Source organism: Gallinula chloropus (assembly GCF_964237585.1).
Source record: "Gallinula chloropus genome assembly, chromosome: 4".
NCBI classification, from domain to species: domain Eukaryota; kingdom Metazoa; phylum Chordata; class Aves; order Gruiformes; family Rallidae; genus Gallinula; species Gallinula chloropus.
In genome coordinates, this window is record NC_140088.1 from 5,887,466 (window position 1) to 5,904,635 (window position 17,170).

Genomic DNA, 17,170 nt, shown 5'->3' on the forward strand with positions numbered 1-17,170 from the left:
GTCCCCCAGCACCGGGGCACAAGACCCCAGCCCTCCAGGGGGTCCGCCCGAGCCGACCCCCCGGTGGCGGCGGCGGGTCCCGCACTCACCCTGCGCGCCCCGTCCAAGGCCAAGCCGCAGTAGCGCTGCGCGCTCTCCCGCAGGCCCAGCCACAAGCTGGCGGTGGTGACGTCCAGCGCATCCCCGCGGCCGCCGGCGGCCATCTTACCGCGGGACGGGGGCGGCGGCACGGGCCCACCACTGCGCGGCCCCCTTCCGGCTCGCCACTTGACAACTGGCCCGTACCACTGCGGCGGGGGAGACGGGAGGGAAAAACCATTGCTGCCGCGGAGGGGGAAGAACAGCACGGCCGCGTGTAGCAGCCTGAGGAGCCCGAAGGGGGCGGCGGGCTATACCACTGCGACACGAATGGGGGCGAGACGCCATCACCGGGGGGACGGGGCGGGAGATACCATTGCGGGGGGAGGCAAGAACGCGACGGCGACAAGCCAGGACGCCAGGCCTCGCCGTCCCGCCGGGCTCAGAGCAGGGTGCCTCCGGGCCCGGCTCCGAGTTCCGGGGCCGGACGGGCAGCTTGGGGTGCCTTCTCCGCGCGGAGGGCGCCCGGCAGCTCTGGGCCGGGCACTACTGAGGGCCCAGGGAGCTGCAGGTCTGCGGGGCCTTTCCTGAGAGAGACTCGGGAAGAAGCGACAGCTCCCCTCAAGCCTGCGCCCGCCGTTGCACATCACGCCACCCCCCCGCCCCGTCCTCCGGTACTGACGTGGCCCCGCTGGCCACCAACCTGCTCCTGCTCCCCCTCAGAATAAGCCGGAGGGAAACTCACCGTCCCTCTGGCGTCGTGTGCCGCCATCCCTACCTGCGCAGCTGCCGGCCCTTACAGAAATAAAGCGATCTGGCCTACAGTTCTCGGGAAGGGCCCGGCCCCAGCCAGGGTGCCGTGCCACCTCGCCGATCCTGTTCCCAAAGCCGGAGCTGACATTGGCCCGGCGGGGGAGGGCGGGGAGGGCAGCAGGTGGGTCAGCGACCGGCGGCAGCTTCCCGCCCCTGCGCAAGTGGGTGCGGGCCGCGGCCGTCAGCGACAGGCCGTAGGCCACTGGCTTGTTACAGTTCGTAGTTTGGGGGTTTTAACGTGTGTTTTAACACTTTTCTGGGGATTTTTTTAACGCTGGGGAAACCCCGTTTACACAACGCCAGGTGAGCGGCTTGCCTGTGAAGCTGGTGCCACCTGAGAGAGGATAGGGAAGAGGTGGAAGCAGCTTGGTTTTTTAGCTGTATCAAGTAATACAAGAACCGGTTTGGCTGTGGCAGTGAGCACTGAAACCCAGAATGGTTCGTGAGGGGAGAGAACGAAGGAGAAAAGCTCCTTTGTTTTTTTATCTCCTGTGCTGCTGTTACGCCAGAATCTCTGTCAGTTCTTAAACTTCAGTTACCAAGTCTAAACAAAGTTAAACCAAAAGCACCAAAAGGAATTTACCATATCCCACTTCAACTGATAATACTCCTCTGTTTAGAGGGGACAGTCCAATGCATCTACCTTTTCTTACACTCCCTGGCAGCATTGTTTCTCGTGCAGTTATGTCCAGGAAGGTTCACCTTCACTCTCTCCATTTTGATAACTTAAGACATCCCCATAGCAATCATCATTCTATTTTTTATATTTGCTTAGAAAAGTATTTTTAATGCAATTACAAACGATGGGAATCTTTGTCAATTAATGCTTTGAAATTACTTTTTAAAAGCAATGGAAATGCTCTAGTTATTTTGCTCATCCTAACCCAAACTTTTAAACCCTAAGCAAATTTAATCACTACTGTAATGCCAACTAGATGGAGTTATGCATTTAATTTAAAACAAATTAAAAAGATGCCAGTATTTTGACTACTGAGGCTGCAAGGGGATTGCAGAGGGTTTATTTAGAAGGATCTTTTCTTCTTTCTTTCTTTTTTAGGACCTCCACTGCAATGCATCACCAGTAAATGTCTTAATTCTGCACCAATGCCAGCAATATATCACATAAAGAATTCTTACCTTTTTGGTAATACTCATCGCTGCTGAAAGTACAGATTTTACTGATTCCCCGATCTCAAGAGCATTCAAGCACAGAAGTATCTGATAGAACCAACCTCCTTCTCATTTGTTCATAAGGGGGGAAAAAAAAAAGGCTTTGTGTTACAATTGTCAATATAATTACAACTTTTTTTTTTTTTTTTTGATTGCAAATTTATTTTCCTTAAAACTAAGAAACTTGTCACTTACCATTACTTGGAACGTAGTTCTGGATGGCATCCGAGAAAGGCTTATTGACATCAAGTGGAAAGTCGACTGCTGAACTGTCCAGTTTTTCTTCAGAATTTACTGAAGGAACCACTACTGCTTTAGAGCATTGGTCACTATCAAGTTCACAGTCTACAGCCCCATTCATGTCATGTTCCTTCTCTGATGTTTCCTCTAGTAGCTTTCTTCTACTACCCACTCCTGCAAAGGGAAATCACGGTTATTTTTGGAGGATTCAGCTTGCACAGGCTCACACACATACCCTTTTATAAGATGTTAAGGTCTATAGAGAACTTCACTGGGTTTTTAAAAATTATTTTCCTCATCTTAAAGTCAAACACTAGGGTTTACTAGAGTAAAAGTGACACAGATTTCTGTTTTAAGAAATACAGGTTCAAATAATGGTCTTAGAGGTTGGAGGATAGACCATTAAACAAAACTGGTCTTGTGGTGAAGTAGATAAAAACATTGTTGAGGAAAAAAAATAGGCTTGCTGCGTCAGATAGTTATCTTAAAGATTCCCTATTCAGGGGTCAGCAAGTCTCTTTCTTATATCTGATACATGTGGGGAAAATCTTTATGAAAAAAACAATTACAAACACCACGTGGGGGTTAAAATTAACAACTTCCCACAAGGTAACAAACTTTACTGTGAAATACAAGAAACCACAGGCATACTCAGGCAGAAGTTTGACTGAAGACGCTGAGCTGCCTTGGTTTCAGTAACTTGGGGTACATTTCCTAGAGCAAATAAAATACTGCTTTTAGGACACCCCCACCACCTTGCCTAACCATGTTGAAAAAAAAAAACCCAAATTTTTACAAATTGCATAATTTTTAATTCTGTGTTTCAAGCCACTACTAGCCGAAGGCATCCATCACAAGTAGTCCAGAAGTCCAAACTCAGGAAGGGTAACTGGCTCTTAAACTCTTATCATTATATTAACTCCATCTGTATTAACAGATCCTCAAAATGCCATAAATCAGTCATTTAATACTATGAGACAGGCTATCTATCTCTTGATTTTAATTCACCAGAAGAAGATAATGTTGTATCCATTGCATTTTTTCCCTCAAACAAAGCACACTTCATTCCTGCCAAACCACTGTGAGGGAAGCATTGTTCCTGTACCTTTAGCTCCAGTTTGGGCTGCACACTTGATCACTAGAGCAGACAAAAGCTCTGGCAGCTCTAAAAGAATTTCCAGAGGGTTTTTCTGTATGTTTTCCCTGCCCAGTTTCCAAATGATGCCCCTTTTGTACAGACACAGTCACTCGTGTCCTCTGCGTAACACAGTCTTCATGTGAGTGAGCTGTGATTTAGTGACGAATCTTTTCAAACGGCTGGTGCAGCTCGGAGGTGCTGTAAGGGTTGCTCAACATCTTGTTTTAACTTTAAATGAAATTGTTGGAAAGCAGTCAATGGGTTTGGTAAATCTGAGTGTTTATCGTACAATATTTGCCTGGCTTTGGGGAAATGAACCCTGCCTGCCCTACTAAATTGATTTTTATCAATTTCCTTGTTTTCACTGGGTTCAGCAGCAGGATTTTTTTTCCAAAAGACCAAGCTGACCTTCCTCAAATTTATCTTGCCTGATTTCTAAGTTGATTTCATCATTATCTGTACTTTCTACAGATTTAGTAGTATCTTGATAGATTCCAGTACAGAAGAATGAGATGGAACTAAGAATTCTACTTGTCCTACTGTCACCCCAATTTTCGTTTTGGTTTTGATTTTGTGTTCTTAGCAAAGTTTTTTTTTGGGTAAAACATGAATCCTCAGCCTTTTTTTCTGCAGGATTGTAACTTTTACTAAATATATTTGCAAAGAACCCTGTTGGTATGGTAAAAATACTACCTGAAACTCTTCCTGTTAGAATAGAGTTGTTATTATTTATCTATCTAGACTTTGACTCTCTCCAATTTTCAGATACATTCTCTTTTTCTTTCCTGTCTTGTTTACTGAAACAAGCAGTTTACTAAAAGCAGAAGTTATTGTTTTCAGTATTATCCACCCTTTCAGTTACAGCAGTATCTACTTTTTCATCATATACTTTATCAGCCAGGTTTCTGAGCAATCCCAAGTTGCCAGAATTTCATCAGTCCTTTTTTTTTTAATGGCAGTCTGGCTCTCTAGTTTGAGGGATTTAGGACACCCTAACTCTAATGCTACTTCTTTTAAAAAAATGTCTTCTGTTTTGGAGGGCTGCTAGGGTAAAGGTTCATATTCAGTCAGACTAGTCTCACATGACTGCTCTGTTGTTTTACTGTCATTAAATTTTCTTTATAAGTGTCTTTGGACTTGGATTCAGTGGAAGACTTTGGTATTACTGTGCCCTTTGAAGTAGTGTTTGATGATGCCTTGTAAAACTCAGATTTATTTGCTATGTTTTTGTCTTCCACTGCCAAAATGACTTCAATTGATGGGCCTAAATCTCATGATACAGTATAATCTTTTCTTTGACTTCTATATTTCTTTCCAAGATCTAGATTAAGCCTGTCCTCTGACCCATTCTCTGGTACCATGAGCTCATGTTAGGAACATGAATCTCACAGTGCTACTTCTGCTTCACTTTCCTAGTCATGTTGCACGTTCATAGGAATTCGTTGAGTTTGTAGGTTGGATCTTTTTTCCCCTCTGCTGCCCTATTATTTTGCACTGCCCACTGAAAAGAAAGATCATTCTGTCTCTGGAGGTATCCACATTACTGTGATCTGATTAATTATGTTTAACCTTCTGATTTTAGGGTGCCTTCAGTTTCTTTTCCTCATAGTATTTTATCAAGGCTTATACTGCATCCTTTTTCATCATGGAAGCTTAGTTCTTCTATTCTCAGCATGCAGTTTTACCTTCCAATATGAAACTCCATTTATCTTCCAAGTGGCCAGTTTCTTCTGAAGTTGTGGTATCTGTTAAGCCACTAGATGAGGGGTGAGGAGAGAAAGGTTGGTTTGGAGTCAGTTCTTGGGACCCCTCAGATTTCTGACCCTGTTCATCATTTAATATATCCTGACTGAAATCTTTGAGGCTGTTTTCATAAAGACCCAGCAGGCTGTTTTTATTCTCTGGTCTGTGAATTTCCTCTTTCACATCACCATTCAGGTCGAACTGGCTTTTCGATGCTGAGTCTTGTTCTGCGTCACAGCATTCAACTGGTTTGCCTTTCCCAGATGCTTCTGGAGTAAGGCTTGGCTCATTGTCACGTGGGGTCTTCTTGATGTCCATTTGAACATCTGCAGGTCCTGGTAGTTCCCCATAGCTTGGTAATTCTGAATTTACAGGTTCTTGAATACAAGCAATCAGGTCATTTTGTTCTTTTTGCACCGTTTCAACTGTTTCCACTTTTGATTTTCCCTGCAGATGAGTGCCAATTTCCCTGTCTTGCGTTGCACCCGCAGCTTTTTCAGACAGCTCCTCGCTAACTCTCAGATTTGCTTGTACTTTCCCTGCTCTCTTGCTATGTCCTTGCAATAGGTCATCATTGTTTTCAGCTTGAGGGGCTTCTTCACTAAAAAGCACTTCGTCTTGCAACTCTTCTTTGGGTGTTGAACTCCAGAACTTCAGTACATCTGCAAAATGACTAAAAGAGGAGTGGCTCTGTTCTTCAGATATGTTAGGCTTCTCTTCTGTGTTTTTTGTATCTGAGGGGTCATAATTCTGAGGTGGGCTAGGAGAAGAAATTATCTGATCTGATGCAACTGATTCATGACCCTGTTGATTATTATATGTTTCCGTGTTATAATTAATAAATCTATTATAGATATTTGAATACCAACCTGACTGACCATGTTCACGTTCTGACTCCTGGTTTCCCTCCTTAGCTTCAGTGTTTTTCAGCAGTTGGCTTTCTGATACCAAGTCTAGTTCTGAACTGTAAAATTCATTTGGCTTCTCTTTGTCACCTGTTAGTGTATCAAAAGATGATTCTGTGCAATTTGAAGGGCTTTTGGTGTCATTAAGCGTGTGCACACTTGCTGGCATCTCCCCAGGATTTGGCATGTCACTGTCTGAATCTGTTACTTCTTGTGCATAATTCCCATCGTTGTCTCCATCTGTCACTGCTTTAACTGTGTTCTTTGGTTCTTTGTCTGTGTGTGATTCTTGCTGGTCTGCAGTCTGCGCTTCTTCATTCTTATTTGCTTCGTCCTCTGTTTGTCTGCTTTGCTGGTCTTCCACAGCAGTTGTTTCTTTCTCAGCATGGCCAAAATTAAGAACGTTACTGAAACCCAAATTAAACCAACTTGACTTGGATTCTTGGCTTTCACTCTTTTCTTCTTCTGTCTGTAACTCTGTGATCTCAGTTTCCTGTTCATTACTGGGATGTCCAGGCTCACCAGAAACATCATGGATTTCGAGATCATTTTTTTCTGATGCCAAAGCAACATCCACATTCTCTTCACCAGAATACAGAAAGCCCATCAGTCCACCTCGAAACCAAGAAGATGGTTTTTGTTCCTCCTTATCATTTAGCTCCTCTAAGTCATTTTCAGTAGCTACTGCTATTTTTCTGCCTCGGTATGTGTTTTCTTCTAAAGATTCAGTAGCGATGGCTTTTAAGGGCTCTTCGTCGCTTTCACTTCCTGCAGTGAACCATCCTGCAAACCAACTAGACTGAACTGGAGCGGGTTCTGGTGGGAGACTGTTTTGCATTTCTGGCTCTTCAGTGTCATCTTTACTGTTCTCAGTGTTGCTGCCCAAATCTTTGCTTGCAGACTCCTCCTGAGCATGAGATTCCTTGGAATCATTTCCAGAAACTGATTCAACTCTTTCTTCATCTTCCATGGAATCTCTTGTATGTTCTAAGAGTTCATTTTCATGCAACTGTGATTCTGCATCAGATGATGAGTATTCACTTTCTTTGTTGTGGTCATGTAACGCATTTTCTTCGTTTTCAAAAGTGTACTTATCTCCATGAAGACAAAGAAAATCAGTTTCCTAAAAGAACAATATTGAAATGGTTTTGCCTGTCATTTTCTACAGCACTGTATAGCACTACAGTGTATCTTTATTCTCTTTCTGTGTAATTATACCTGTGATAACTTCACACAATGAGTAATTGTATTATTCCTAATGGGTCCACACAATTTATTAGATAAAAACAAACATGCAACTGGAGCCATAATAATCATAGAATCATAGAATGGCATGGGTTGGAAGGGACCCCAAGGATCATAGAGCTCCAACCCCCCTGCCACAGGCAGGGACACCAACCTCCAGGCCTGGATCTACACAAGGCTGCCCAGGGCCCCATCCAACCTGGCCTTGGACGGGGCATCCACCACCCCTCTGGGCAGCCTGTTCCAGCCCCTCACCACTCTCTCTGTAAAAAACTTCCCCCTAATATCCAATCTAAACCTTCCTTCCTTTAGCTTTAATCCATTCCCCCTTGTCCTGCCATTATCTACCCTTTTAAAAAGTTGATTCCCCTCCTGTTTGTATGTTCCCTTCAGGTACTGGGAGGCTGCAATGAGGTCCCCCCGCAGCCTTCTCTTCTCCAGGCTGAACAAGCCCAGCTCCCCCAGCCTCTCTTTGTAGGGGAGCTGCTCCAGCCCTCGGATCATCTTTGTGGCTCCTCTGAACCCTCTCCAACAGTTCTACATCTTTCTTGTATACTACTAATAATAACAACAACAATAATAATAAGAAAAAACATGTTTTAAATCACCTGAAATAAAATCTGCATCGACACTTGAATTTCTAGGTGGATATTAGATTTTTCAATTGCTGTGAACTACGCTGGAAAATCTGGCGACATGGTCTTACCTTAGTGAGCACTTCAACTTCTTCCCCAATAAAAACCTCCTCAACCTTCACAGCATCTTTTGGGAAATACCCAAAATCCTTTCCTTTCTGAAGGGAATAGAAAAGGGGTTTAAAAAGCATTTAAACTTAAGCGATAAGTACGTTCGGCGCTTGCACATCTGCTAGGAAAGTACAAATAAACAAATGCTGAGCTTATAGGGCCACCTCCTGCCTCCTTCACTTTGTTTGGTCAGAAGATTGGTTCATTTTTCCTTCACAAAAGTGTTCCATTTGCCATGTCAGAAAGCAAGGGGTATTACATTACTCCATGCTACTGTTTTCTGTATTATTTTGTGCAGAACCAACCCAGTCACCTTAACACTGCTTCAATTGAAGAGAGTTTTATGCACACAGATGGTCTCAGGCAGCTCCTACTAAAATCAGCCCCCAATTTCACATCCAGACAAATGGGAGAAAAATCGTGCCTTAGAAAAGTAAGATATGAAATTCAGGTACAAGGCCAGTTGCCAGCTGAAGAGAAAATGACTATGAAGATGGCAATGCTACAGAAAAGAAGGTGATGTTACTGCCCAAAAGAATCAAGTGAGGGTCAGTCTGACCAAGAAACCGACCACTAGCTTTATGTCACACCATCAATCGTAGCCTTTAGTGGAGGAATACATCTTGGAAAGCATACTTGGACAAAACAAAGGAAGACAGAATTTCACTGTTAAACAACAAATGTGACAGATCCTTTACCAAAAAAGTTTTCCAGTATCTTCTGGGTACGAAGCACTTACACAATTCTACTAGCAGTAGGATTTGGATCAATGCATCCGTTCCTTCTTAGGTGGCTGTTGTAACTACATTGTCAGTTGTTCCAAACCATTAAGTGCACGTTAACTCTGCTGGGAACTTTCCTTGAGCACTGAACTGTGAAGTCAGGTCCCAGTCCTGGATTGCTGATTATGGGTCTGTAAACCCTTCCCACCCACAGACCTGTGGGTACAGACCTGGCATGATAGACCTGAGTGCTTCTCAGGGGACCAAATGAAAACATTTTAGCCAAATGATGAGATAAAGGAGACAGAAAACCTGGATTCTGATCTTGACTTTGTTTCTCCAGGAGCAATCTTTGCCAAGAAGGGCAAAAAGGGAATCTTTTCCCTTTCTATATAAGGATCATAACAATGACCTGGCTCCCAAATACTCTACAGATCCATGACTGGTTCCTGTTACAGAAGACATGGAAGATCCCAAGAAGCGAGCAGCCTGCAGTTGTTCTGCTATTATTACATTATTTATGTCAGCCTTTTGCATTGAAGTACTTACACTTCCTGTCCACAAATTTTCATTTTCCCTTGAAAGTTTGGAGTATACCATTATCTCTTCCCCTGTTTTGAAGTTAAGATACCGGCAGTCGGGCCCTGAGTAGTCTGTAGTGGCTTGAACTCTGCTCATTGCCGCTGGAATAGCGTGTAGAGAGAAAGAAACAGATGAGTACAGCCACCGTGTCAGCTGAAGTCAGGTTACTGAAGAAGGCTGATTGATACACACACACACATACATATATATAAACACATTAAAATGCTTGTTAACACATCAGTATGTGCTTTGTTATGATACTATTCTGTTCATATCATCAAGTGGAAAGCGAGTAATGCAAAAATCAGCCCTACCCTGCTTTACTTTCCTATTTACTTCCTAAGGAGAAAAGTTCTTGTGCTATACAGGCATTTTCCAGTCCTTATGCAGTCAAGCTTTCAATGCTGAAATGCATGGGGACTGCTAAAAAATACTTATAGTGGTGTGTTTTAGAAATTCTAAGTTAAATCTGGTAATCATCTCAAGGATTTTGTCCTGTATTTTGAATACACTTACGTCATGAAGAAAATAGGTAAGTTGAAGCAATATAAACCTTCAACACATTGTCAAAAACAAAGTTTCCAATTAAATTTGAATGACTTCCCATTCTCTTTGTTTCCACTCCTGTTTCTTCACAGAAATTGCTACCGATGTGTGTGGGCCAGTTTGGAGCCCATTGCACATGCTTTTCCACAAAGAGGGTGTCCCTGAGCATCCAGAACCCACTGAAGTCAGTGTGGCTCCACAGGAAAAATAAAGATCCATCAGCTGAGGAAATCTAAGGTCTCTCTCCCTCTTCCACTTCAGGGCAACCTATCTGCATTGAAAGTGCAAGAGTTAAGGCTGACAAACCATTGGAGACAGCGTAGACAGAGCTCCAACTCCACGTGATTATGACAGGTTTCACAATGGCAATCAATGGATAATAAATGGGGCCTTATTTATCGCTGCCCCCGTGGGATTCAGTGGCTCTGCCTCCTGCAGAGCTGTTTACTACCCTGGAACTCCTTTACTTAATTACTGCTCTTTCTTCCTGTTAAAGAAGAAAAAAGGTAAGGGGAGAGGATATACTAACAGTGTCCTTTTTGGGTAAGATTACTAAACCCCAAACCAAACGGTGTGCTTAGAGTAGAAAAGCAGAATTTTGCAGAATGGACTGCAAATGTACAATAAACACAAGCTGTATCACTTTATAACTTCCTTGATCTATAGGCTACCATTTCTGGGTGGTTTAAATGTCTTTTGTACCTGTAAAGAACAAGTTAAAAGACACTTCAAAGCTGCGTTACACTGCCTGTTTTGAGGAACCCTGAGAAAAACTAGCTATTCAAGAGTATTTTTACTGAACTTTGATCTTTATGTACTTAGACATTGCAACCCAGCAAGTATTTTCCTCTCTTTCTGTTCAAAAAGTTTAAGCCTATCATCACTCATGAACTTAGTACATTGAGAACAAACATTTTCAATGGCTACTCATTTTCAGTCTGTTCCACTGCTGATTTTGGCATTATGGTTTGTAATACCTGCACACACATCAGAGGCTTCCTTTTGAATAAAAAACCCCACCACCACCACCAAAACAAACACCAAACTTTTGTACTTACTCTCACATTCCCGATCACCACACTTCTTCCATTCTGAAAGTACCTTTGTACTCTGCAGGCTTGTTAAAAATGAAATTACTAACAGCAGAACTCTCTGATCCAAGATCCTTGACATTTTAAATTAAATCTGGAGCGTGCTGAAACTGTGGAAACTGCATCCATGTGCAGCTGGCAAGAGAATTCTACATTATTTGTCCCTAGCCTAACAAAACATTGCAGATAAATTTATAATCCTATTTCCCTCCTCTCATCTGCTTAAACAGAAGCGCACTATGCTAACCTGCCAACAATCTGCAAAGTCAGGTGTCCTGATTATGCACATACTTTTAATAATTAACTTTGTTCAGATAGCCAGGCTGGTGTTTTGAATCTGAAGAAACTAGCTCTGGCCACATCAACGTTTAGCCTCTGTCAGGTAGAGTCTCTTGCAGTGAGTTTGTGGAAGATTGTGTTGGGGAAATTCAACAAGAATTCCATTAGGATTTTTTTCTGGATTGTGAATGCATTTTTAACAGACATCTTTCGTGTCATTTTTTATGCTTATGTTGATTTGCATGGTTGTTAATATAATTACTGTTGGTTTTCTAGCTTTTTTGTTTAATAAACAATGTTTGTGTGCACTGATAGCTTTTAGATTATTTGTAGGGGATCATTGGGAACTCAGAACAGAGATGGCTTTTCTTTCCCTTCCATACTCTGCTGGAGTTTTCTTGTGTACTAGATGCAAAGTACAATCTTTTAGCATGGGGAATATATACTCAACTCTCATACCTCTTAAAGGTACTTTGCAGTTTTCAGGCTCTTAAGACAGCTAGAAAATCCATATGGTATCTCTACATCATATATCACAGAGCAATATATCAAAGTCCTGCTTTCTAAGGACTACCCTCTGTTTCTTAGCAACCTATTATCCAAGACTGGGTTATAAATAACATTTTCTCAAATATGGAGGTTATGAAGGGACAAAGCTGTGCTATAAATGGAATCCTGTGGAGAGGTTTCCATGAGAAGTAAGCTTTGCTCCAAATACTTTGCATCATAGTCCTGCACTTCCTTGGTCCACCTGAAGACAACATCCCTAATTTACCTACAGAAAGGACTTTGCCTTTCTCACTCTCCTTCATGAGAGCCTCTTCTCTCTCCCTTCTTGATAGCTCCCCAAGAATTTGCATTCCTTCCCAAACTGATAATACTTGCAGTCATATGCTTCCTAGTAGGTCTGCCCCTCCTTCAGACCTGAGTGTGACTCAGAACTCACTCAGACTTTTCTTTCCACGAGCCTACGTTGTGCCCTACTTGCAGCATAGTTCTCCTCCCTCCTGCTCCACAGCAGACACTGGTGCTCAGGCTCATCTACTGAGTCAGCAGACAGTAGGTTTGGGGGTTGGGAGGGAGGGCACCAAGCAAGCCAGGGGCACGCTAACCAGCAACATCCTGCAAACTAACTAAATAAAATCACAGTAGATGACGTGCCCTCCAGTTGCAATCTAACACTTTGGCCCCTGCCTTCACCACATGACCCAGTAGTCAGACAGACCTATCCTATGACCTAGTCCACCAGCTGCCTCTCCTCTGTTAGGTGATACACCAGAGAGCTGTCTTGTGCAAACACAGCATAGACCAGCTCTGCAGCTATTCCTGACCAGCTTCAATGCAGCCCCATCCCCAGCATCAATATTCTCTCCCCCTTCACGCTCCTGGATCTCACGTTCCTTAGAGGGTGAGTGATTGGGGTCCTCTAGGTTTATATGTAGGAGGTAAAAAGGGGGAGAAATGGAATACCAAGGAGATAAACATGACAAATGCAAAGAAACATGATGACCTGAGAAGTAGGACTTCTTTTTTAAAATTATTATTATGAATCCTAAAGATTAGGACAGATGAGAGAAGATATAACAAGTTTATCTTGGAGAGACTCTATATACTGTGTTGTACAAAACAAAAAAGGACAAAATTTTTATCCCACCAAGTCAATGTTGCACACATTGGGGAAAAAACCCCAATAATGGACCTAGACAGGTTCACAGTCCCCTTTTGAGCCAGTCAACATTGAGCTGATTCACCTAGAAATGGAAAAGCCAGGTATTTGGACAGCTAAAATTCCCTACTTCAGCAACCTCACCTTGAGATCCTCTCATTATTACTGTGTCTGTCAAAATAGGTCTGAATAGAGCCGGGCCCTGACTTCAGTTTTATAGGGACACCCAAGCTAATTATCAAGTCTATGTGGAGATAAAAGTGTTGCAGCTCATCTTAGCTACTTAGTTTCACCTACATCTGCACATTTCCAGTTATTCTGGGCACTGCTGCCTTTGAAGCTGTTAAAAGGCTGATGAGTGCTTCTCTGGTATCTGCTGTGTGTTATTTGCTCCTCTCCTGACTTCAGTAATAAATCATGTTTATCTCAAATATTCTTTCCTTCTGGGTGCAAATCCCCATCCTTGCAGAAGTTACACCACCAAAACTCCTGGTCACCTTTGAACTGAAGTCAAAGATTCGTGGAGTTTATCATAGCTGGCTTCCAAAGGACAAAGTTGAAAGCTTTATAGCAGGTAGAGTGAGACTTCAGTTAATTTCTGTTCTGCAACACACGTGAGTACTAGTACACGTGGAAAGACAGACAATGCTGAGGAAAGAGTGAGATCTATCTCCAACAGCTTTCACCAGGGTGAGACCATTACCTTTCTGTTTGCAATGACATCTTAGTAATTTTAACTACCAAGCTAGAAATGCTGAGATCCCTTACAATATATTCAAATTCATGGAAGGATCAGCTTAGAATTAATGGTGTAATTTAAATAAGCTGAGTGGCAGGGCACTCTGGATGGCTCTTTTAAGAGGTGATTTTCTATGAGTACAAGAGGTGTTGTGCTTCCTCAGACTGTTCAGCATCTGCACTAACAATAAAAAATCCCAAAGCTCATCCTAAATTGATCAAAGTTCTCCTAAGGGCATTAAAGTCAACGCCTATTTTATAACAACAACAAAAACAACAACAACAGTATATGTGTCTTCAGTTATATTCTTACAATAGCACCAGAAGGCTCCATACTGGATGGAGGGTTTCACCATGGACAGTGTTGCAATAATACACAGAATAATACAGTCCACAGCAAAAGCACTTAAAAAATATAGTTCTCCTGACTTAGGGTATTTTGATGAAACTACAGATCAACTTTTTATATGGAATCAAATGCCAGGCCCAAAAGATTTATTTCTTTAAAAAAAAGTTCTCTTTTAAAAAATAAGCCAGTCACAGGAGGAAAAGGAACACACACTCACTCTTCCAGTCAGGCAAAGCTAAACAGGGAACAGTCATTCGTCAGCCAGATTTCAACCAACTTTTCCAACCAGGATAACAGGAAAAAGCCGTTATTGCTTCCCCCCTACAAAAAGGGTTACAAGCACGACAACTAACTGCATTTCTAGACAATCAGGGAATCACAGAATCACAGAATCCCAGGGGTTGGAAGGGACCTGGAGAGCTCATGGGGTCCAACCCCCCTGCCAAAGCAGCTCCCCAGCTCATATTGCACAGGGCGGCGTCCAGACGGGGCTGGAATCTCTCCAGAGAAGGAGACTCCACACCCCCTGGGCAGCCTGTCCCAGGGCTCCCTCACCCTCACTGGGGAAAAGTTCTTCCCCATGTTGCTGTGGAACTCCCTGTGCTCCAACTTGCAGCCATTGCCCCTTGTCCTGTCCCCACAGACACTGAAAAGGGGCTGCCCATTCCCCCTGCATCCCCTGCTTAAGATATTTATAAACATTAATTAGATCCCCCCTTAGTCTTCTCAAGACTGAACAGCCCCAGCTTATTCAGCCTCTCCTCATAGGGGAGATGCTCCAGGCCCTTAGTCATCTTCATGGCCCTTCTTTGGACTCTCTCCAGGAGATCCCTGTCCTTTTTACACCAGGGAGCCCAGGTGAGGCCTGACCAGGGCAGAGTAGAGGGGGAGGATCCCCTCCTTTGAAAAACTTGAGACTTGCATTATTTTGAATCTTGGTAACATGTTTCCAAACTTCACAGGCCTCACTTTTTACCACGTAATAGCACACTGTCACCTAATAACAGCTGCCTGAATCAGGTCTGTGGTAAAACACGGGTTTGCTATACAACTGAGAAGATGAGAAGAAACCAGAAAGTCTGAAGCACAAAATGATATGCTCCAAAACACAGCGCTCTCTATTACTCATACCCCACTGCCACAGCATTTCATCCCATTGTGAGTACGTGCAGCCTCACAGAATTACTTCTTTGAGCAGGGAAACTCATTTAAAGACCTGGGACACAGGTAAAATGAGTAGGCTTGTCCTGTTGTACCACTGTTACTGCTACAAAATCGGCATCTGAACTAGACTCTTAAAAATTATAACTGGGTAACAAGACCATTACTTTCCGAATAAACAAAAGATGCTCTAGAAATATCTTTGCAAATCTCCTGGGTTTGAAGATGACTTTTGCTGGTGGGGGTGTTTAGTTCATTAACACTTTCTGCAGAAAAGTTCTTTTCAGGTTTCCTTTGAATACATACAATGAATCTGCTCTGTGCTCAAAGACATCATCATTAAGTACAGCAGCAGGAATTTGAAGAGGTGTACCTTTTATGCAAAGTCATGTTCCAGCTTATCATTAATGAACAATTTGCGTAAAAATCTACTCTGACAAGAACTCCTGAGTTTTCATCAGGGAAAAAACACATTCCTGGAGGCTTCCAGTTTATCTGTGCACCAAGACTTGTCTTTTTCTTCACAAGTAACAGGTATGGTGTCCACACATTGTATAAAAGTTCTGAAAAAACCCAAAGCAAACTGTCTTCTGAAATTATAACTAGAAGGAAGCATCTGATGAAGAAGCAATTCCATGAGACAGGCACAGAGCCTGCATGGTGCTTTGCCCACCCACATAAAGCATCTCAATTTCATTCTTAGTCTCCACCCCCCCTTCAATCATTCCTCCTTCTGCATTACTTGAATGAAGAGAGGAACCTGTTTCTTCCTTTGATCTCTACTCACCACTATCGTGAGGGGAAATAAAGTGCTTCAATCGTTTTCTACCCATACGTTATCTGTACTTAATTCTCAGAACCCCCAAACTGTTGCCTCAAACTGAGTCTTGAAATTGTCAGCTATTTGAAGCAGGAGACTGACAAAGGAGGAAGGAAATTGCACCCCTGGCCCCAGCCTTCTCCATGGCTCTGAAATCGTTTCAGGGTACGAGGATGGGAACTTGAGGGCAAATGTAACAACTACTACTGCTGTATAAAGACTGAAGGCTGTAAGTAATATTGTACCAACAGCATACTACTATCTTGCATTATTTCTGTAGTAGAATATTGGTTGGAATATCTACCCCTTTAAAAAGTTCACTCTTACCAAGTCACCACACTGTGATCTTTACATTGTGTTGAGCTGCTCAGATGCAGGCAAGGCTAAATATTAATTAGCAGCACCGTAAACTAGCAAATATTAATTTAACAAATACATCACCAGCTTGCACTCAGCAACAAAACTCCTGTATCTTTACCTTGTCAAAACTACATTGCTGCCTGTAATATCACCTGACACCATGATCAATCCATTCCTGAGTTCAGTTACGAGGACCTACCACGCTGGTTTTATAAGCCCTCTTAATCGAAGCCACTGTTTCAGAGGAGCATGGCTAGCAACTTGCTTCTCTAGCTTTGTGCAACGACTACAGGATCAGCCATTAAAACCTGCACTGCAGCGAATCATTCTGTGAAGCTCAAAATAACAAAACTTAAAAATACTCAGTGTTAGGAAAAACCAAAGTATAATTAATTGGCAACATTAAAACGGCTCACAAAGGCAGTTTGAACTGTGAAGTCAGCTGAAACATGCAAACCAGGAACATTTGCTCAGCATGAAAGCTTGTTCCTGGGGAACTGCTGGTGAAGGCATTTGAACTTTTGCTTGTCCCTCAAAAAAAGGGGACATTAAACCACCACATTCTTCAGAAGGGAAGGAAATACAGCTGGAGACTCCCAACAAGAGCCACAAATGATGCTTGGTTGTAGAGGAGCAAAGGCAAGCAGGACATCAATTGAGCAGCAAGTCAAAAATCAGAGCACAGCACTCAACTCGTTGAGAAGGGGGAAGTCAGGGGAGCTTTCCCCACGGTGCCTATTGCACTGAAAAGAACACTCTGTTTCAGCCCTTGCTAGGC

At 43.0% G+C, this 17,170-nt stretch overlaps 1 protein-coding gene across 1 annotated transcript in view; it reads right to left on the reverse strand.

Moving 5' to 3' along the window:
* MIA2 (MIA SH3 domain ER export factor 2) overlaps positions 1-11,101 on the reverse strand; it is a gene marked incomplete at its 5' end in the record, with an annotated part of 37,540 nt that extends 26,439 nt beyond the window's left edge. Inside the window, 6 exons of the mRNA XM_084263774.1 lie at positions 2,029-2,126; positions 2,257-2,472; positions 6,052-7,210; positions 8,039-8,125; positions 9,350-9,483; positions 10,987-11,101. Of these exons, the coding sequence (XP_084119900.1) occupies positions 2,029-2,126; positions 2,257-2,472; positions 6,052-7,210; positions 8,039-8,125; positions 9,350-9,483; positions 10,987-11,101 (1,809 nt within the window). The remainder of the gene's footprint in view (positions 1-2,028; positions 2,127-2,256; positions 2,473-6,051; positions 7,211-8,038; positions 8,126-9,349; positions 9,484-10,986) is intronic.
* Positions 11,102-17,170: the final 6,069 nt, after the last annotated feature.